General features: G+C 55.2%; 1 protein-coding gene across 1 annotated transcript in view; it reads left to right on the top strand.

Moving 5' to 3' along the window:
* CCDC57 (coiled-coil domain containing 57) overlaps positions 1-22,350 on the top strand; it is an 88,658-nt gene that overhangs the window by 48,600 nt on the left and 17,708 nt on the right. The window contains exons 16-19 of the mRNA XM_069483040.1: positions 503-703; positions 5,196-5,409; positions 12,371-12,492; positions 15,989-16,205. Of these exons, the coding sequence (XP_069339141.1) occupies positions 503-703; positions 5,196-5,409; positions 12,371-12,492; positions 15,989-16,205 (754 nt within the window). The remainder of the gene's footprint in view (positions 1-502; positions 704-5,195; positions 5,410-12,370; positions 12,493-15,988; positions 16,206-22,350) is intronic.

Raw genomic sequence — 22,350 nt, 5'->3', positions numbered from 1 at the left:
ACCGGAGCTGGCGCTATGCCCTGTGGCTTCCCTTTCCAAGCCTTCTGTTCACTTCCGCCTCTTGTCTGCCTCTGGGTCTTCCTCCTGCCGCTTAGGAGCCTCCGCCTCAGCTCTCTCAGCCCCCTTGCACCTGCCTCCCCGGCTCTGCCCCTTTGATTAATGGAAAAGAAGAATCCTAGCTCCGAACCTACAGTTCTCTAGAGGCATTTGTTTCCACCTGGGCCTGGGGCCCAGGAAGAGGGTTTGAGGCCCTGTGCCTCTGTGCCAGCACCTCCACGCACAGACTCGCCCGCAGCCCCGGAGCCCGGCATGGGCGGGGCTGCCGGGCAGCTGGCAGGCGGGAGCAGCAGCCAAGAGGGTGAGGGAGCGGGTTTGCGGTGACCACGTCCAGTCAGAGGAGACACCAGCTCATGGCTCCTCTCGGGCTTCCTGTCCTTGCCCTGGGCCCTGGCTCCCCCGCCTGCTGCCTCCTTCCTAACGCTGCTCCTGAACCGCCTCCTAGGTGTCGCAGAAGCCCCTGGAGCTGGACACTGTCCAGCGCGAGCTTCCCCGTGAGGTGAACCAAGTGCACCTGGAGGTTTTGGAGCTTCGGATGCAGGTGGCTGAGCTGGGGGTGCATCTCGGGATGGCCCGGCAAGAAGGAGGGGAGCCCTCAGACGGGAAGCAGCCACGAGCCTCGGACTCTGCAGCCCTCAGGAGAGAGGTGGGTTCCCTGCCCCAGAGGCCCAGCAGCTCCTCCTGCCACAGGCCTGTCTGGGCTCCTGCCGTGACAGCCGTCCTTGCTGGGCTCCACCGGCAGTGCCCTGGGCCGTAGTGGGGGTGGTGCCTGGACCGCCGGCTTCTACGCTTTCTCCTCTTCCTCTGCCTTCTTCCTCCATGAGCTTGCTCTCACTCTGGTCCTCTGCTTCCACTGTTGATGCCACAGGCAGGGTGCAGCCCCACCCACCAGTTCTCCCTTCAGGTAAAAACATCTGACATAGGAAACTCACATACTGAAGATGGCTGTCGTGTTTCCTTTAAAACAGGACCATCGATGGCTTGCTAGGAGGGCGCCCCTGTGAGCAGGCCCTGCTCTGGCACCGTGCCGTGGGCCTCCAGTGTGTGGAGGGGCCTCGTGGTGCTCACTGCAGCCTTCAGGGCCGCCTGGGACTGCTCTGGGCCGAGGCTGTCCCCCCACCCCGGCCCCCAGCTCCACAACTGGGTTTGAGCCCAGGTTCTGAGCTGTGGAGCAGGCTCTGGACCCTGGCTTGGCCGTGTGGCGGAGTTGACCAGCGGTCCCCTTTCTTCTTACCCAAGGCCACGAGAAAAGGTCAGGAAGGTCAGGCTGCCTGGGCTCCCTCACACGCTCCCTGACACTGTCAGTGGCCTATGGTGACTTATGGTTGCTGTGGGTGATGTATTAAAAATCCAGAGGTTTTAGGGACAATAAAATGATGTCTGGAAGCTCTAAGAGTTCCCTGGCAGAACCAGCATAGAAACTGAAGGCAGCACGTGCATCTCCAAGGCCCAGGACACAGGGGCCTCTGCTGGGGATCTGGGGAACGGGCTGGAGAGGTGTGGCTGTGGCTCTCTCAGGCTCACGGAAAATGAGGAACAGGCCAGATTTGCCTTTGTGTGGGCAGAGTGTGAAGATGCCAGGAGAAGACAGGGCTAGGGTGGGGGAGCCGAGGGAGCCTGCGTCCCCCACCTAGCGCACGGCCATTGGCACTGGGAGTGCAGAGCTGGCTGGTCAACGCTGGGCTCCCCGGAGTCCAGTGGCTGCAGGTTGGCTCCTGGCACCGCCGGCAGCACGTTGCAGCCCTGCGCCTCCTTCACCTGTGCTCTAGGCTCTGGGCTCCCTGTGGGTCTGAGTGACCTGTGACCTCCGAAAGGTGAGAGGTCACTCCCTGGGTGGAAGATGAATGGCCACTCTGCACCGGACAAGGTCTGAGCTCCTGGAGACAAGAGTGGGGTCACCAGCGTAAGGACAAATGCAGCTGTTGTTTTGGGCACATAAAGAAACAGTGGATGCACGTGTGCACCAGCCCTCAGCGGATTCAACAGCAGCAGCGGCGCCCAGTGCCCAGACGCCGGTGCCTGCATTTCCTGCTCTGCTCACAGGACCCAGCTCCAAGGGGCTCCCCTGGCCACCTTCGAGCCGGCAGCAATGATGGAACAGATCGTGCTCCATTGGTTGCACAGGGAGGCACGAGTCCTTGCTGGTACAGACAGATGATCAGGGAAGAGGAATGTCAGCTGACAAAGTAAAAGGAATGGTGTGGTTGGATGATCACGGATGAGTACTGAAATTAGAGGTGGAAGTTGGATGGGAAACAAGGTTTTCATTCAGCATCTCCCCACAAGTCACTACTTTTTTTTGACAGAGTCTCATTCTGTTGCCCAGGCTGGAGTGCAGTGGCATCATCATAGCTCACTGCAGCCTCAAATTCCTGGACTCAAGTGATCCTCCTGCCTCAGCCTCCAGAGTAGCTGGTACTATAGGTGCCACCATGCCTGGCTGAGTTTTAAAGTTTTTATAGAGACAGGGTCTTGCTATATTGCCCATGCTGGTCTTGAACTCCTGGCCTCAAGTGATCCTCCTGCCTTGAGCTCCAAAGTGGTGGGATTACAGGCGTGAGCCACTGTGCCCTGCCCGCAAATTACTTCTTAATTACCGAGAGAAATAGTAACTTTTCAGTGGAGCAGTCTGTGGGACCCCACCCTAACCGAACTGTCAGAGCTCACGTCCCCAGGATTGGGACAGACATCACGTGCCTCTGGCTGGGTTGCACCAAGAAGCGCATAGCCTGGGACTCATGCCAAAAACACAGACCTGCACCTAAGCGTGAGGAAACCTCAGACCCAGGCTGCCCTCCGGAGTGTGTAACAAAACACAAGTGGAGACGTCCCCCTGCATGTGAGCGCCACGCAGCATCCTGGACAGGAAAGACGAGCTGTGCAGGGTCATCTGGACAGGTGGCCGTGGGTCAAGTCCTGTGTCCTGTCCACACATCCCCAGTACAGGAAGCACAAACCCCAATACTGAGGCATGTAGTGCCCAGCGCCCCCAGCTCACTCTAAGGTGGTTTGGGAGGATTTCATGGAGGGGCTGGTGCCGATGAGGTCTGGGGGACCGTCCTTGCGGCTTCTCTGTCAGAAGCTGGGCCCCTTTGCCCCCACCCTAGCCGAGGGGCGAGGAGTCTGCAAAGCTGGAGAACCTTACATGGGTTTTGGGGAGCAGGCACGTGCGGTGTCTCGCTCCCACTTCTCTGGTGCCGTGGAGCTGCCCAGGGCGCAGCAGGCCCAGCCTCGGAGGAGAGACTGCGGGCAGCGGTGGGGTGCCCTGCTCCCAGGCAGGCCCGGCCACCTGCCCCCGTCCCAGCCCCAGGGCAGCTGCGCCTGGTCCTGGAAGCCTAAACTCCCCCCAGGCCTTCCCGCCTGCCCGTGCCAGGGCAGTGGGGGGACGCGGTTGTGTCCCGGGGCCACTGGGGGGCAGTGTTGGCCATCGGGTCGGCGCTGGCTCCCCTGGAGGCGTTGCAGCCGCCATGTGGGCCTCAGACTTCAGCCTCCCGAAGGAAGGATGGCTCGCGGTCAGTGGCCCGCAGAATCTGTATTTTGGAGAAAGACTTCAGAGAGTCGTCAAAATGAACTTTTACCAACTAAAATTTTACCAGACACTGAACCCGAGAAAGGTGGAATCCTCACTGTACGTCCCCCGGTCACTGTGTGTAGAGTCACGGTGCATTTGGCACCAACGGCATGATGGCCCCAGAGCCCCTCGAGCCTGGCAGCAGCCTCAGGACAGCAGCGTCGTGGGAAGGGGCATCTGCCCTGAAGAGCGAAACGTGTTCTGAGGTCTGCAAAGTCTCTGTTTTCAGGATTGTTCTTTTCTCACTTGAAATAACAGAACAATCCAGGGTATTCCTGTGGAGGACCTGGTTCCTGCCTGCCCGGGCCTCGCTCTCCGGGCTGTGGTCTGTCTCCCTGGGCCCAGGTGGGCCCCAGGTGGGGTGCAGAGGCCCTGGCCTCTCCCCAGCCCCGTGGCCCGACTCGCGGCCTTTGTCCTGCAAGCCCAGAGGCCGCTCCCAGAGCAGGCGCGTGTCACACACTGGGAAGCACATCAGGATCTGGGGTGCGTGGGCCTATGGGGAGAAGAGACTTCTCTGTGCTGAGTCATCCCCGTGACCCCTCCGAGTCCCACACTGATCTGTGGCATATCCCTGGAGGCGCCGTGCACAGTGGCTGCACAGCTCCCAGCTGCCCAAAGAACAGCAGCTCCCCGAGGGCACGGGCGCCTGCCAGCCCTGGAAATGCACACCAGGAAGCGGGGCGGGACAGAGCGTGCTGCTCTCTTCCAGGGACTCGGCAGCTCCTGAGGCCAGGACGGGTCAACACAGCAGGGCAGAGGCAGGAGCAGGTCATCACTGCCAGGCCTGCAGTGCCCTGTTTCTGTCCCAGACACCCCTTCGCGCTGGGCCTGCACTCCAGTGCAGCAGTTGTGGGGACCGAGAGCCCCAGCTGGGTTGAGGGAGGCCGGCATGGTGCCAACAGGGGCTCAGATCTGGACTGTCTCGGGCCCAGGGCCTTGGGGGGACCTAGGTGGCTCCACTGCCCCCTCCTCAATAGCCTCCTCCCTCAGAGCCCTTGCCTTTGCGTTCTCCCTGCGCCTTCTTCAGGTCGCTGGGAAGCACAGCCCGCTGTGGGGGTGCTGAGGGGCGTGCAGAGAACCAGAGGGGAGAATCAGGCAGGGTCCCGCCAGCACCTGGGGGCACCACTGGAGGGTGGGCGGCCGGCCTGTCTCTCTGCTCCTCGTGTCCCCGGCATCCTCATCCTCTTCCCTTGAAAGACACAAAGGCAGGGGTGGCTGGAGTGTAGGATAGTGGCGGGACGCGCTGGCCTCTGGGCTCACGGGAGCAGGAGGTGGGGAGGCCAGAGGCCCCCTGTGGTCAGGTCTTGGCCCGGGAGGTTCGTGGTAAATGGGATTTATTTATCCTGTTTGTGGAAAGGAAGAAACCCACCAGAGCACAGTCTTTCTCTTAGAAGGACATCACCCCGTGACGCAGACAGCGGTGCCGGTTCTGGGGGTCAGTGGGGAGGCTCTGTGGGCCGGGCCGTGGCTACCCACCATCTGCTCCCACACCCCTCTTTACCCGCTTCCCGCAAGAGATCTGGCTGGGGCTGGCCTTGGGGCCATCTGCGTGTGGGTCTGTCCACAGGGCATCGCGGACGCTGCGCCTGTGCAGGCTGAGGGCCAGAGGGAGCCCCTCATGCACCTGTGGCCAGGGCCACAGCCCCCGCAGACCCCGTCTGTGCACCAGCTCCAGAGGAAACTGAAGGAAGCAGCCAGAAAAATCCTCAGCCTCCACCTGGAGAAGGAGCAGCTCATCGAGATGGGGAATAGACTCCGCGCGGAGCACGTCAACCCTAAAGGTGAGTTCTCGGGAGCAGGAGCATCAGCCTGGAGTGGGGGGGCAGGTTCTGGGGTGTGTGCCCTGCGGTTGAGGGGAGGAGGCCTTGTGTTCTGTGCAGCTGGTGCAAAGCAGCAGAGGCTGCCGTGTCCCCAGGTGGGGCTTCTACAGAGGAAGCAGCCATGTGTCCTGATAGAGACCAAGGCCAGGACCGTGACATGCACACGCTCGGGCTGGCTCCTGGGAAAGGCGGGTGGCTCGCGTCTGAGGCACGCCTGTTCCCAGCACGCACGGCAGACTGCACTCAGAAGTGCCCAGCGCCACCACGGAGGGATGTAACTCCAGCCTGAAGATCCGTTGGAAATCCACTAAAATGGCCAGACACAAGCGCACATGGCCTTGTGTGGGAGAAGGTTCTCATGCACTCTCTGGGTGGGCACTGTCCAGTGACATCAGCCAGGCGGCGGCTCTCAGACTGTTGGTATCGAGTCCCCTTCGATTTTCCTGCAGCACCAATGCACATGCCCCATTTCTCACTAGCCTCACACAGCTTCTGCCATATCTCCTCCTCCAGCCGGACCCCAACTGCCGGGTCTGAGTTGCCATGGTGGCCCCCGGAGTGTGGGTGCTGGGGTTCCACCCCTTGTCCAGTGGCGTGTAGACCGCAGCCGCTCCAGCCCGTGTGCTGACAGCTAAGGGGAGGCTGGGGCCTGGGGACCACGCTGTGGGACAGGCGTGAGCCAGACCTCATCTGTGACTTAACCCAGGTCCTCCTCAGACCACTGTTCACTTGAGTTGCTTGGGGAGAGAGTTATCATAGAGGCTTTGTCCTACTAAGAACCCAGCTCTGGAAAGAGGAGTAGCAAACAGTTCTTGGTGGTTGGTATTTCTAGAAGTTGTTGTTAGTGGTAAACCAGGGATGTGTACCTACCTGCCTCATGCTACCTGCCTTGTCAGGGACCCATGAACGCAGGGGCAGGCCTGGGCCGGCGGGCTCCCCAGTCACAGCTTGGCATCTCTCAGGACCAGCGTTGATGGAAGCCACTCTTGCCTATCCCCTTCTCTGGCCATCTTTCCGCCAGGCTGACAAGGGCCTTGTCAAGTCCGTGCCTGAGCTCACGCCCTCCTCCCTCGTCCCTGTCACTTCATGATTGGCAACTGCAGTGACTTGAGCACTGTGGTTCTGTCTTCCCTCTCTTAATTCCATCCTATTCTATCATCTTCTAAACTGGGAACACCCTCCCCTGAGCCTTGCTACTCTTTGACCTTGACCTCCATGCCTGGTTCTGCCAATACCACCACAGCCTCTGACTACAGCCATGCTTCCCATTCTGACCCTTCATTCCAGGGAATTCATCTTTCTCCCTCATTGTAGGTTCTTTAGCCGTACTAGCCTATGGCCAAGTGTTTCAGTGAGTCCTGCATCCACGCGCCCATCCACCTGCCCACCTGTCCAGCCAACAACTCACCCACCCATCTACTCACTCATCCATCCACTCATCTTTCCATCCACCTACCTGCTCATCCATCCACCCACCTACCCATCCACTCATCCTTCCATCCACCCATCCATCCACTCACCTATCCATCCACTCATCCTTCCATCCACCTACCTGCCTATCCATCCACCTACCTGCTTATCCATCCACCCATCCATCCACTCATCCTTCCATCCACTTACCTGCCCATCCATCCATCCACCCACCTACACCCATCCACTCATCCTTCCATCCACCCATCCATCCACTCACCCATCCATCCACTCATCCTTCCATCCACCTACCTGCCTATCCATCCACCCATCCATCCACTCATCCTTCCATCCACCTACCTGCCTATCCATCCACCTATCCATCCACTCATCCTTCCATCCACCTACCTGCCTATCCATCCCCTCATCCTTCTATCTAGCTACCTGCTTATCCATCCACCCATGCATCCACTCATCCTTCCATCCACCCACCCATCCATCCACTCATCCTTCCATCCATCTACCTGCCCATCTATCCACTCATTCTTCAGTCAACCTACCTGCCTATCCATCCACCCATCCATCCACTCATCCTTCCATCTAGCTACCTGCCTATATCCATCCACCCATCCATCCACTCATCCCTCCATCCACCCATCCATCTACTCGCCCATCCATCCACTCATCCTTCCATCCACCTACCTGCCTATATCCATCCACCCATCCATCCACTCATCCCTCCATCCACCCATCCATCTACTCGCCCATCCATCCACTCATCCTTCCATCCACCTATCTGCCTATCCATCCACTCGTCCTTCCATCTAGCTACCTGCCTATCCATCCACCCATCCATCCATCCATCCGCCAGCCCACCCACCCACTGATTCATCCATCCATCCATCCACTCGTCCTTCCCTCCAGCAGAGAAGCCCCTGGTGGTACCAGATGCTTCCTGCCTCTGTCAGTGCCTGCCTCTCCAGGCCCAGATCTGGCTGAACCCACTGTCTCCTCTCACCAGGTCTGCTCCCCGGCTGCCTCACAACCTCAACCACAAATCCCTAGTGACTAAGTTAGTAGCCCTCTCTGAAGGTTAAAGAGACCTTAGCAATAAAACTCTCCATATCTGGTACCTTTGTTAAGGGTAGACTTCAAATTAATCTTTTCATTTTCTTCTGTAGTGACATGTCTGTGTGGCTTTTCTGCCTCTTGTTGGACCAATTTTGACCAGTTACATTTGTCTGGAAAGCGTCTGTCATCTTAGCCTTGGGAGCACCACAGAGCACAGGGGCCCTATTGCTCCTGTCCCATCCCACGTCCATGGCTGTCTTTCCTTCATTTTGTAAGACTTCTGTCATTTTGCATTTTGATATTTAAGTCATCTAGAGTTTACTTTTGTGGGTGATGTGGGGTTCAACGCACTGTCCTTCCCCCACTGCTGTGCACACATCAACTCAGTTCATCTTCAGGGAGGAAAGCTCCCCTCAATAAGACTGAAAGATTTAAGACCACCAAGGCATGGGAAAGTTAATGATCCACAGATGAGATGTCATTACCTTCTAAAACATTCCTAAGGAAAAGGCATCAAAGAAAAAAGAAAACAGATGAGGGAATGTTTGTGACAAACCTGACAGATGAAAAGACTCAGCACCCGTGACTGGCGGGAGAGTGTGTGGGCGCAGGGCCGGAGGCAGGTCCAGCACGAACCGTACAGCCGATGAGGGTATCGCTTGGCCTCCAGGAAATAAGTCTCCAGTTTAAAAGTTTCACGGTTGGTGTTGCGGGTACAGGGGACATACCGTACGGTGTCGGTAGGAATCGCTGTTGGAAGAGCCTTTTTGGAGGGCAGTTTGGCTGCATCTGTCCAATTTTTAAATGTTTGGACCCTTTGAATCAATGATTCTTCTCCTGGAAGTCTATTTAAAAGATATTCTGATGGATATAGAAAAGATAAACGTGAAGGATAATCTTAGCAAAATTTTTGCAATAGCAAGAAATTAATTGTGAATGGTCTGATGGAAATGGTGTGTGCTCGGGGCCTCGGCGTCCAGCCCTGGCAGTGCTGCCCGGCCCACCCTCGCGGGTGCTGTGGGCAAGTGCAGCTGTCGAGTGCCATAAATGCCACGGCAGCTCCACAGAAGCTCCTGGGGTTTTGCTCTGACTTTCCGTGTTGTCTCACTGTGGGCCTGGTACAATCTGTGGACCAGCGTGGCCTGCTGACCACACTGCCACGTGATTCTGGCCTGGTCGTGTCACCACGTGGAAGCACAGCCTGCCCAAGAGCACGTTTAGATCACCAAGCAAACGCATGAAAGGGCGTGTGCAAGACTGCATATATGTGCGTGCTCACAGCCACGGGGAAGACTGGCAGGAAGCTTGTTGGTTTCTTGGCAGTTTGGGAGGAGAGTGGAGTGAGAAGAGAAGAATGAAGGAGGCTTTTCGGTCTTGCTTCATGTATACCAAGCACACACCATGTGTTTCCTTTCGGGAAGTCCGTTCCCTACTAAAGTGCTGAGTCCTAAGCCGGGCGTGGTGGCACCTGTCATCCCAACCACCGGGGAGGCCGATCACAGCTCACTGCAGCCTCCAACTCCTGGGCTCAAGCAATACTCCTACTTTGGCCTCCAGGATAGCTGGGCTACAGGCGCCGCCATGCCCAGCTAATTTTTTCTATTTTTAGTTGCCTGGCTAATTCTTTTCTATTTTTTAGTAGAGACGGGGGTCTCACTCTTGCCCAAGCTGGTCTTGAACTCCTGACCTCAAGCAATCCTCCCACCTCAGCCTCCAGAGTAGCTAGGATTATAGGCGTGAGCCACTGCACTCGGCCCTCTTTGGTTATTTTTTAAACTAAATGTGCTGGACTTTTGATTTTATTCTATTTAACAACCTTATTAATATTCTTTCTAAATTTATTTATGCTCTTCTGTTTGACCTGCCAAGAGCCATGATTTGTGTTGAAATCTCTACTGCTCTTTTGTTTGTATTTCTCCTTTAGTGTTTACCGTTGTGCTTTATAAATTTTTTTTTTTTTTTTGAGACAGAGTCTCTCTCTGTTGCCTGGGCTAGAGTGAGTGCCTTGGTGCCAGCCTTGCTCACAGCAACCTCAAACTCCTGGGCTCAAGTGATCCTCCCGCCTCAGCCTCCCAAGTAGCTGGGACTACAGGCATGCACCACCATGCCCAGCTAATTTTTCTATATATATTTTAAGCTGTCCATATATTTCTTTCTATTTATAGAGACGAGGTCTCACTCTTGCTTAGGCTGGTCTCGAACCCTGAGCTCAAACGATCCACCCACCTTGGCCTCCCAGAGTGCTAGGATTACAGGCATCAGCCACCGTGACCAGCCTTATAAATGTTAATGTTACTTAGAAATGTCCGTGACAGTGATAGCTCACCCTGGTTCATTATGCAGCGTCCTTCCTGATGTTTAACAATGTCCAATAATATTTCTTTAATCATGTGTTGAAAGATAATTTTCAGAAGGAAGTAAAATATGGCTCTCAAACAGGTATGAAAAATAAGCACGTGTTTGGGGTTTTATTTTTTCGTGATTTTTTTTTTACTTCAGAAATTTTATTTTTATTTTATTTTTGTTATTTCAGAGTATTACGGGGGTGCAGACGCTTTGGTTACATAACTTGGTCTCGCACCACCAGAGTCAGAGCTACAAGCGTGCGCCTCCCTGGACAGCGCGCCTCACCGTACCCCGCCACCGGGCACCCCGTGAATGCTGCTTCCCATGTGCACATTAGTGTTGATCTGGGGTTTTATTCTGGTCATCAAACAGTGAGGAAACCAGACAGATGTCATAACTAGTTCAAGGGAAAAGTAAAACAAGCACAGATATATATAGAGGAGAGGAATTGACTGTGAGTTGCAAATGAAGCAGAGCTGGGTCTTCCGGAGGGGAGACAACAGGCCGAGTCTGCGTGTCTGTCGCTGGTGGAGTTGAGGAGCAGCTCTGGGACAGAGGTGGCCAGGCCTGCTGACCACAGAGTGTCCGGGAGACAGAGCAGCTTCTACTGATGCACAATTTTTCCCACAGTTCCCGTGTTTGAGGGAAAATAAATTAGACTTGGTTATCTCCACAGATCGGCCTTCTTAAGTTTTGTTTTGCTAAAAGTTTTCTTAAGGAATTTCAGATTGGACTTTTAAAGGCCTCTTTAAAATAATAAATAAATAAATAAATGCCTCTGAGGCCAGGAAACCGAGTCAGCAACCCACCAGATTTCACCTGCCTGAAAATTTGAGCAAATTCCTTTCTTCTCAAGCTCTCCAAAATATCTGAGGTTCCCAAACCTGTCAGGAAGTGACCTTCCTAACTCACTTGTGAGCCTGTACTGTGCGGTTTCCTGGGGGGACTTCGGGAGCGCGAGCTCCGTACAGGCAGCTGTGGGGTTGGCTGCGCCGTCTGCCCAGTAGGAAAGCCCCAGGCTGAACCATGGGGGCCCCACTGCAAACTCCTGGCCTGGAAGAAAGTGCTCAGTTCACAGGAAAGCAGCGAGGTGATGGGCACGCACACGTGTAAAGCGGTGACCAGGTTCATGCCTGACGCTACACACGGTTGCTGTCTAATGACACCGGGCGAGGCAGCGTCAGGACTCTGGGGAAGGGAAATCTCCTGCACTGTCCTCCCAGCTCGGCCTCCCAGCGTGCCAGGATCACAGGTGTGAGCCGCTGGCCCAAATTTCATCTTTCATGGGTCCTTTTATCGTCTGGGAAAACCAGCACGTCCGGACCCATCTCGGGAAGTCCACAGGGCAGCGCTAACTTCATGGCTGCATGTCACCAGCGTCTTCAAGTGGATCCATACACAAGCTCCTCAATTTCCAGTGTGCGAGCTCTGCGCAGTGGCCGCATCGCAGCCAATGCGGTTTGTCTGAGCCATGATTGTTGCTCAATGGAAACTTTTCTCAGTTTCCAACATGCTAAATAGCAATAGTTATAACCGCCCCCCGCCACAAAAACTTATTAGGATCCTCAGTAAATTTAGCCAAATTGATTTGTTATTCCAGGAAACATTATTTAAACAGTAATTATGTATTGAGGTATGTCAGATTAAAGGTAAATTTCCAAGATCCTTAGGTCACTTAACATAAATTGAGTTGACGAAAGGGTCTTCATTTGACGGCAGGTCATTTCTCAGTGAGAGAGAATGTGTTGATTGCAACCATAATTTTTAAGTTTATGTACTTAAACCTTTGCTTCTTATTTTTATATGCTACAGAGGGAATATCTTTGAGTTTGTCAACAAATGTGTTCACTTCTGCCACTTGGAGAAGCTGAGGGATGTGTGTGGCGCTGGCACTTTGTGTCGTGTGCGCGGGTTCCGCTGAAATGCCACGCATGTACAGCTCACGGGTGTCCATCCCCCCACGTCCTCGTGAACTAGAAGTCACTTTGGTTTTGAAAAGGAACATGCTGTTCTTTTTGAGTATTTGTACTCAGCATAGGAGAAATCAGAAATGATGTATCCACAGAGAACAAACACTCCCTGATCTTGTTTCCAGGGAAACCACCGCGCCACCCTCTTCCTCCCACTTCTGAAGCCCAGCGCCCAGGCGTGGTACCCGAGGGGCCCCCGGATCGCAGCCCCCCTGTGGGAGAGTCACAGCCCCACTTCACAGCGCAGGTACCTCTCCTTCGTCTAAGAAGTATTTTCAGTAATTGTGTACTCATTGTTTATGTCTTGCATTCTCATTAAAGAAACCTCACAATACAATAAATATGATATCAAAAGCCTCCAATTTTCAGTGTCCAAACATAGTTACCAGTAACATTTCGATGTGTTTCCTGCTGTTTTTTAAATTACAAATTATATCATACATCTGTATTACCATAGCTTTACCCATCTGAGTATTATTTTTTAAATCTTTACCAATATAAGTTAAAAAATGCATCTGTAATAAGAAATTTCTTATATCCTTAGTGGTATTAAATGTTTTTAACCTATTTTTTTGGAGAGATAGTCTCATTCTCTTGCCCAGGCTGGAGCACAGTGGCATCATCACAGCTCACTGCAGCCTCCGACTCCTGGGCTCAAGTGATCCTCCTGCCTTAGCCTCCCCCGTAGCTGGGACCACAGGCACATACCACCATACCCAGCTAAGTTTTCTATTTTTAGTAGAGATGGGTCTTGCTCTTGCTCAGGCTAGTCTTGAACTCCTGGCCTCAAGCAGTCCGCCCACCTCGGCCTCCCAGAGTGCTAGGATTATAGGCAGGAGCCACTGTGCCTAGCCTATTTATTTTTCTTATAAATATTTTAGATTTCTAAGAAGATACAGTCACCAGTGTAATGAATGCCTGTGTTTACATCATCCAACTTAATACACAGAATGTTACAAAGTCACACTCCTGTGCGTGGCTCCCAGTGTTCCCTCCCTCGCCCTCTCCAGACTTTCCCGAGTCTACGGTTTCTGTTTCTCTCGGTGGGTGTTTCAAAATCTGCACACATGCAGCCGTGTGTCTCTTTCTGCACACTACCTTCATTCAGCTGTATGTTTTGGGATATTCCACGCTGATCCCGTGGCTCTGGCTCAGGGCTTGACTCCCTTTTCTCACAAAGGTCCAGAGAGTACATATTTTTGGCCTTTAGGGCCACACAGTCTCTGCTGCAGCTTCTCACATCTGCTTTAGCCTGAAAGCAGCCAAGACCAGACATGCAGACAGGCCTGGGTGTGTTCCAGTGGGACTGCACGGACCTTGAGGTTTTAATGTCATAAAGTTTTCATGTCATGAAATTTAAAAAATTTTTTTTAAGTATTTAAAAATGTAAACAGTTTTCCTCAGCTTATGGGCTGCACACAACAAGGTAACGGGCTGGACTCAGCCTGTGCGCCGTCGTGTGCTGACGTCTGCGTTACCGAAACTTCTAAATACGTGTGTCAGAAGAAATCTCTGCCAAAGCGTCATATAGACGTGCGTGTTATCCATTATATGACACGTGTGTTGTAATCTGGACCTCTGCTGCCTTCTAGGATATCAGATACCTTATTAAGCTTTATAATATCAGCTTTCAAACTACAAAACCATCATGTGTTCATTGCAGCCCGTGAAATAGCTCTTTAAACTCGAGAAAAGAAGAGTCTGCAGGGTCCCCTTTTCGGTTCCTCTTTATTTCTGATAGTAAGTGGTGCCACATAGAAGAAATAGGAAGAAAATATAGAAAAGAACTCCTATGAATCGATAAGAAAAGGACAAATAACCAGGAGGAAAGCAGGGAAGGGCAGGGTCACAAGCTGCAGGGAGGAGTTTCAAGAGGTCACTGAGCGCGAACCAGAGCCCTCAGCTCATGCCCAGGGAGGGACACGTGAAAGGCGAGGACGTGCACATGCTACGTGGGTGGAAATCGAAGCGTTAACTGGCGTGGGCCGGGCACAGCTCAGCGGCAGTGGTCTCAGGCTCGCCTGGACGGGGGCTGGAGGGGCTGGTGCCAGGGCCCTGCCCGTGGCCACCGCTCACAGCTCTGCATGAGCCCAGCTGCCCCAGCTTTTTCCTGCTTCTTCCTGTGTTTCGTTTCACGCCTGTCAAGTGATGCCCCTTAGTGCTCCCTTTTGGCTGCTTTTTCTCAGTCTTCCCTGCAGGCCAGGGTGGGATCAAGCATTGAGACGCAGGGTGGGCAGATTGGCACCAGCTAAGGGACTGAGGGTGCAGGCCCAGCCCTGGAAGTGCCAGGGAGCTGCCCTAGGCCAGGCCGAGCCCGGCTGCCTGGCCCCTGGGAGGAGGCTGCTCCTGCCGACCAGGGGCTCGGTGTTGGCACCTGCTGTCTCCTAGAAGGATGTGAGAAGAACTTAGACTGACTTCAGGAAGCCCGTCAGATTTGTCCTGGCCAGTGAAAGCAAGCATGTCCCTTCCTTTTGGCCTGTTACCAAATGGAGTGAGTCCCTAATACCAGAAATTTGGGGAAGGCATTTCTTCCTGATCTTGCGGGAAAGCTTGTTGGCGTACACCATCCATGACACGTGAACACTTGAATTCCTTTTATTTAAATTTCCACAACAGGACACTAACAGTGCTAAGAAAGAATGTTTTTCCGAATACCTGGAAAAGAGCCGACCCCACTCGACACAGAGAGTCAGCAGAAACAGTATTCCGCCAGGCACTAAGGCAGGAGCGGCCGTGCCCATTCAGGTACAGCTAGGCGCTGGGGTGGCCAGGCAGTCGGTACTGGGTGAAGCTGGGAACCGGGAACCTGAGCACTCTGGCTTGTTAGGAAACGGCCTTGGCCAGGCTCGGTGGCTTACGCCTGCAATGCCAGCACTCTGGGAGTCCAAGGCAGGAGGATCATTGAGCTCTCAGGAGTTTGAGACCAGCCTGAGCAAGAGCAATACCCGTCTCTACTAAGAATAGAAAAAATTAGCTGGACGTGGTGATGCTTGTAGTCCCAGCTACCCAGGAGGCTGAGGCAGGAGGATTGCTTGAGCCCAGGAGTTTGAGGTTGCTGTGAGCTAGGCTGACGCCAAGGCACTCTAGCCCAGTGACAGAGCAAGAAAGACTCTGTCTCAAAAAAAAAAGAAGAAGATGGCCTTGCTCTGAGTGTTTGCCACTGACCTATCACTGCAGGCTTCATCTTGAGTGACGAGTGGGCCCAGCAAGGACGATGGGGGGTTGGAAGGGCGCTGGGGGGGTCGGAAGGGCGCTGGGGATTGGAAGGGCTCCAGGACATCTGAAGTGCACGCGGCCACAATGGCCGTCCTCTCTGTGCGGTTGGAGCGACGGCCCTTTTGGGCACGTGCCCTTGGCTTCATCCCACACTCCGTCAAGACTGGACAGCTGTTGCCCCAGGCTTGTTTTGTCCTTTATTTTTTATTGTTATTTTTTTTTTCATCGAGCTGCTTTAGTTCTATGATTGTTTCATCCTTTAAATGTCCAGAGGAGCCCTGTGACGTAGGCACTGCCCGTACTCCATGTTCCCAGAGCCCGGATGGCTCTCCTGGATGTGCTCCCACCCTGCGGGCCTCTCCCAGGGGTCCCGGCGGTGTCCCCGCTGGTGTCCCCTCTCAGGCCTGTCTCTGAGCCACACCCCACCTTCTCACCGATCCAGGAGGGAGCGGGTGGGGAGCCCTGTTTCCCCGGGGTAGAGGGAGGGTGGCTTTTAAGGACGATTATGTCTTTTCTAACGTTTGTAGAAGCAGCACAGAATCCCCATAGTGACCTGCAAATCAACTCATCAGAAAGAAAACAGGTCCCCAAAGCCACCCCAGGCTCAAGAATCCCCTGAGGAAAACGGCTGCCACACCCAGAGGTCGTCATCACTTGCCAGCAGCTCCCTCCAGGACACGTGGAAGCTGCTAGACCTGGGGTCCAGCCCTTCTGGCCTCACCTCTCAGGATGACTGGACTCCAGGTAGGAGGTGGTGTGGGCGTGGCACGGTGGCTCTCAGGCTGCAGTGGCTCCCAGGCCATCTGCCTTCTACACGTGGAAACTCCTGCGTGCTGGTTTAACAGCGTGTCAGTCCCAGGGTCTCCCCACCGCCCACTGGCGCCCGAGCACTTCCTGCACTGGGCAGCGCGGTGGCTCCCGGCACAGCACCCGCAGCCTCACCTCGTGGTTCTGCTTAGATGGGATCCGAGTGCCGCGGGGACCGTCCTGTTGCTGCAGAAGAGACAGCAGCTCTGTGGCTTCACTCCGTGAAGACCACGCCCTGTTCCTGCCTTGCCGTCCTTCCCTCGGGCTCTGTCTCCTAAGCCACATGCCCCAAAACACAGTAGTGGTTGTCATGAAGTTTTTAGGGAAAGCTGTTCGAGTGGCCCCCATTGGGGAACTGCATGAGACCACCGCGTCTCGAGAAGAGCGGAGGGAGGAAAATGCAGCCTCCAGACAGGCAGTGACGCGTCCACGTGAGGTGCGAGTGCAGGAGTGAGCTGGGTCTGTGCTGTGCCGGCCGTGTGGAGTGTCCTGCCCCAGGCGAGCAGCACAGTGGCCGGCGTGGAGCGGACCTTCTCTCTGAACACTCTCCCCTCGGGGGCATTCAAGGTCGTCCCCAATCCTTTGCCACCACAGACAAGGCTGTTGTGAACGCCCGGCACGCGCCACAGTGCAGGGACGGGGACATGGGTGTGAATTCCCAGGTGCTGCTTCGTGAGAAGGTGTCTGCGTTTCTCCTTCCGGTAGCTGTTGTCACAGCGGCTCTGTGAGGACTGTGCAAGTTCCTACTTCCACCAGCGGCATTTGAGGGTGCTGCTCACCCCAAACCTCTCCTGCGCGCTGTGGCCAGACTTCAACCTTGGCCAGTCTGATGTTTGCGGTTTCAAGTAGCATTTCTGTTAGGAGCTTGTGCATCTTTTCCTACGTTTGTGGCCTTGGTTTTGATCGTTTCTAGGTTTTGTGACGTACTCAGGCCACTCCAAGCTTATTTCCCCATTTCTTCTGATTCAGCTCAGGTTTTGTTTTCTTGTGTTGACATCCATGGTCCATTTGGAATTCGTCATGGGAGGTGTCACAATCTAGGAACCAGACTCTTCTGGATGGCTGTGGAGACGTCCTAGCAGCAGTTATCGAACAGCCTGTGTTTCCCACTGGCTTGAAATCCCAGGTCCACCGCTGAGCCACACGTTCCGCCGGTGCCGGGTCTGCGTCTGGGGGTTTGTGCTTCTCCGCAGACGCTCGTCCTGTCTCTCCCTGGGAAGACGGACAGGTCCCCAGAGCACAAGGAGGAAACACATCTCCCCCATGCAAAACAGCCTCCACCCTCCCCCTCACGCGCTGCAGGTGCTGGCTAGACCTGCCGACCTGCCTGATGCAGATGCTGCGCCCAGGGCCACGGCGGGTTGTCCTTGCTCCCCACCCCCCTGGTGGCTGGTGGACCTGGGGTCTCCCTTACGCTGCTCTCTGATAATTTCATCGGTTATTTTCATTTATTTTTCTTTCGGTACAGTCTTTAGACTCAGCTTATCTGAGTCTGGTTCCCCTCGTGCTGCCCCAGACCCCGCCATCGCTTCCCGAGGATTCGTTAAACTCGAGTTCCGATGTGGGAGGAGCGACGTGACAGGCCGTGTTCTCTGTGTGCTCCGGGGCTGCCTCACCTCTGCGCTGTCTTTGTTTCTTTCCGAGTTCAGCTGACTGAAGCTGGCCGGCTCTGCGCTCCCAGCACCCTGTGTCCCGCTCTGTGCTCCTGCCACACCCACACGCACGTCCTGCTGTGGACTGTCATCAGCACAGGAAAGCCAGAAGATGGTGTCTTTAATGTGCAGAGAGAAAACAGCTGTCAGCCTAGAATCCCACACCTGGAGGAATGGTCTTTCACTAATGAGGGCAAAAGAGACTTTTCAGACAATAAAAACTGAGAACTTTGCCTCTAGCCGTTTCTCACCAGACACATTGGGGGTCAGCAAACGTTTTTGTAAAGGGCCAAGTAACAAAGCGTTTGCCTGTTGACCACGCGGCCCCTTGGCGGCTGCTCTTCTCCGAGTCTGGTGGAGCAGCGGGGCGGCGGGCGAGGCGGCTGGGTACACGGGTGTTAGTTTCTTACTCTTCAAGTTGCTTTATTCTTTATCATTTGTTAAACTGTTCCATGTGCTTGGTGTAGTTTGGGTGTTGTAGGGTGAGGGCAGACTCTCCCCTCTCTGCCATCCGCTGAAAGATCGACTTGCGATTACGTGGATTAGTGAGAGGAAGGTTTGCTTGCCCTGTGCGTGGGGAGGGTCAGTGGTCACCACGTCCCGGTGCAGCTCTGTGCTTTATGTTTTTGTACCTGTCTGTGTGTCGGGGGGAGATATGGGTGCGGAAGTGCTGTCTGGGGGACAGATGAGCGTGTTGGGGGCAGACTGGCCTGTGAACGGTTCTCTCTGCTGATTAAATTTTCCAGAGGGACAGGTATTACATTGAAATGACTCGGGCCAGGTCTGGCTGCACCCTTGATGCTTTTCCCTGCAATACGCTGAGATGACAGGGAGAGGACGGGAAGTCCACAGATTTTTTTCAAGGGCCTGTTAATCTCTAAGGGTCTAGTTCAGAATACCAAGGAGTCATACTTGGGGTGAAATCTCCTGGGCTCCTTCAGTATGTTTTATAATAAGAAGTTTTGAAGCGGGAGGGGGTGGTCAACTGCATGGGATGCTGTGGGGGTCTGGGAAGCTCAGCACAGAGAGGCGACTCCTGCTTTCTGCAAGGTGAAGGTCACTGGAGGTTTTCAGTGTGCTCTCGGTGGAGGGGCAGGATTGTCACCTGAGCTTCCTGGCTGAAGAGTCTTCAGGAGCAGCTGGGATGGACAACTTAGGGACCTTGGCTCTGAGAAGCAGCAGTTAAGAGAGGCCATACTTGAGGAGGAGGTGGGGGGCAGGTGGGGACCCCGGGCAATGGCATGATTCCAGAGGGGAGGCAGGCAGTCTCGGGGGAGAAGCCCGGAGCAGGCTGGAGTTGGTATTTGGCGCCCTCCGGCAGGACGGAGGCAGAGGTGGCCAGCGAAGCAGGCAGGTCGCAGGTCAAGGGTGGCTGGAGCTGGAGCTGTGCTTGCCCAGCCTGCAGGCTGGAGACGCCTGGGTCAGAGACGAAGGCCTCCAGGGTCGCACACCCCAGGTGGCGGGGGGTGGGGGTGGGGTGGGAGGGCAGCCCCACGCGGGGAGCCTGTCTTGTGCGTGGGCCACAGGCACAGCTGCCCTCGGCCAGCGGGAGACACGCCGTCCTCTGAGGTTGCTGCTGTGCAGACCCCGGGGGGAGAGTCCGGAATAGCCGGCGGTGCCTCCAGCATGCAGGAACGCAGGGCCCCGGCAGGTCTGGTGGTGGAAACAGGGTCTTCCTTCGAGTATAAGGCACAGCTTCAGGCTCTTGAGAGAGGAGGGAAGGAGGAGAGGCGTGGGAGGCTGGCAGAGAGAGGGTTCTGGAAAAAACGGCCAGTCTGTGAGGACCCAGCAGGGGGTGGCATGGGCCGCATGCAGCGTGAGTCCTGTGGAGAGCAGGGTCTCCGCCTCAGCTGAAGTGAGAGCAGGTAGCTGGTGGCCGCATGTGACAGCAGAGGTCACCCTGAGGTGTGGAGCGTGGCTGCAGAAATGGCTCTGAGGGCCGCTATGGAGCAGCCCTGAGTGGCAGCTGTCCTACGGCTGGGAGTGGAGTCACAAGGGCGGGTGCTGTGAGCCAGTTCAGGTGCTTTGGCTGCGTGTCCCAGACAGCCTGTGCTGGTGACGTGAAGCAGACCTCCCAGCCTTACCTCACCGCAGCACCACGGAGCGTGATGTGTCACTGGCACAAGGAGCCCACCAAGGGGATCAGTGTCTTGAGCACCCAGAACGTTCGTGTGCGTGGTCTGCCCAGCACCGCGGGGGGGGTCGTGCTAGGGAGCAGGCACATCAGCTGGCACGAGCTGAGGGCCTGGTGGCCCCTGCGCCTCTGCCCTCCTGGTGGCTCTAAGAGGCTACAGCAGCTCCCAGCATCGCGGCAGAAGGTGGAAGATGTGTTCTCTCCTCGAGCTGCTGCTGCTTTTAATCGAAGAAGGAGGTGCCTCCCCAGAGCCCCCAGCAGACCTGCTCTTCCTTTTGGGGGGCTGTGTGGGTCACATTGCCCCCCCAGCCTGGCCAGTTACCAGGCAACCGTCTTAGACTCTGCACCCCAGGAGTGAGGTCACCCCCTGAGAGTCTGCTGCCTGGAGCTGACCGACTTGGGGTCTCCTGGCAGGAAAGCTGGGAGGGGCTGCGGCCGTCTCAGGGTCCGTGCGGGGAGCCCGGCTGCAGGGCCCACCCCGCAGGCCAGAGGGTCGCTGGTTCGGCCTAGGCCCATGGTGCTTGGTTCATCTTACAAAAGATTTAGTTTAAAGGAAAAGATTGAAATTACTAATTTAGTTGCTTAATTATCTATGAAGTTTCTTTGTGCTCTCCTTGTGTCCTGAATATTTGAGCATGAATAATTGCCTATGTGATGTTCTTGCTTTGTGTAAGAATACTTTTTTTTTAAAAAACCTGGAAAACAGGCCAGGTGGGGTGGCTCACACCTGTCATCCCAGCACTCTGGGAGGCTGAGGCGGGAGGATCACTTGAGGCCAGGAGTTTGAGACCACCCTGAGCAAGAGTGAGACCCTGTCTCTACTAAAAATAGAAAAATTAGCTGGGCGTGGTGGCACCTGTAGTCCCAGCTACTCAGGAGGCTGAGGCAGGAGGATGGCTTGAGCCCAGGAGTTGGAGGCTGCAGTGAGCTGTGATGACACCACTGCAGTCTAACCAGGGTGACAGAGCGAGACTCTGCCTCAAAAAAAAAAAAAAAAAAAAATTGAAAGCTGGAAAACAGAATTTGTGAGCAAGGTGAGAACACAAGAGGATGAGCTCTCTGGTTAGGCTGACGTCCCGGGTGAAGCACAGCGCGGGGGATCCCTCCCCAGACAAGCAGTCTGTGAGCTCTGTTCTAGAAACCGAGAGAAGTTTCCTCTGCTTTTCCTTTTTCACATATTCAGTGCGTCGTCAGTGACAGAGCATGAATACTACACAGTCATGAACAGAGTTAAACATAATGAAATGACACCGAGATAGTTAAACTTAGTAGCATCCACGTTGGTGACCTGAAGAGCTGCCGCAGAGCACGGGGTCCCCTGGAGATGTAGGCGGCCCGAGCTGCGGCCCTCCCTCCTCCTGGTGTTGAGGTGGGACCAGAGGCCCCCTCTGCCCTGCCCCGTCCACACCTGGTCCTTTGCCAACCTGGTCAAGCCCCACAGTAACCCTGTCCCAGGGCAGGCCTGGACAGCTGCCCAGGGTGGGCATTGCCCCAGCACCCCACATGCAGCTCCTGGGGGTCCAACTCTGAGCCAGGCCTCCTGTCTCGTTGTGTTTTTGTGGCAGCCTCAGACGGGTCTCCTGCACAGCCTGGCGGGGCTGAGCCTCCAACCCCGTCAACCTCCCCTCTTCCCCCAGCCCCCACTGGGCTCCACCTGCCCCTACCTGCCCCCACATGCTCCCACCTGCTCCCACCTGTCCCCACCTGTACCCCCCCACCACGCTTGGGATTGGAGGGCAATGTGGTAACAACGTAACCTGCACCTTTGCCCCAGCTGTTCCCTGCCAGGCACTGTGCCAGCCAGAGACTCCCACAGGCACGCTCAGCACTGCGGCACTCGGGAGCCACATGCCATGTGGTCCACACAGGTGGGAGACTCGGAAACGAAAGGTGAGCCTGTGAGTGGCTCATTGAACTACCGGAAAGCTCTGTTAGCTCTGTGGCGATACAGAAAAACAATGCAGCTGTAAATGAAAAAGCACGCTGCCCACAGCGATGAGCCGTTGACAAGAAAAGACACACACATGTCTAAACACACACCCTGCACTCTGAGAGCACACGTGGTCCGGAGGGTGCAGAGGCAGGAGTGGGGGCAGGGCACTCACTTCTCCAGGGAGGCCTCGCTGGGAACCAGAGGGGCTGCAGCCCCCTCTGCCCTGGACAGACGCTGTCTGCGGCGAGGCCGAGTCTGCCTCCACTTCGGGAGCCACATGCCATGTGGTCCACACAGGTGGGAGACTCGGAAACGAAAGGTGAGCCTGTGAGTGGCTCATTGAACTACCGGAAAGCTCTGTTA

Source organism: Eulemur rufifrons, chromosome 9, assembly GCF_041146395.1.
Source record: "Eulemur rufifrons isolate Redbay chromosome 9, OSU_ERuf_1, whole genome shotgun sequence".
NCBI lineage: Eukaryota > Metazoa > Chordata > Mammalia > Primates > Lemuridae > Eulemur > Eulemur rufifrons.
This window is presented reverse-complemented; position numbering and strand designations above follow the sequence as displayed.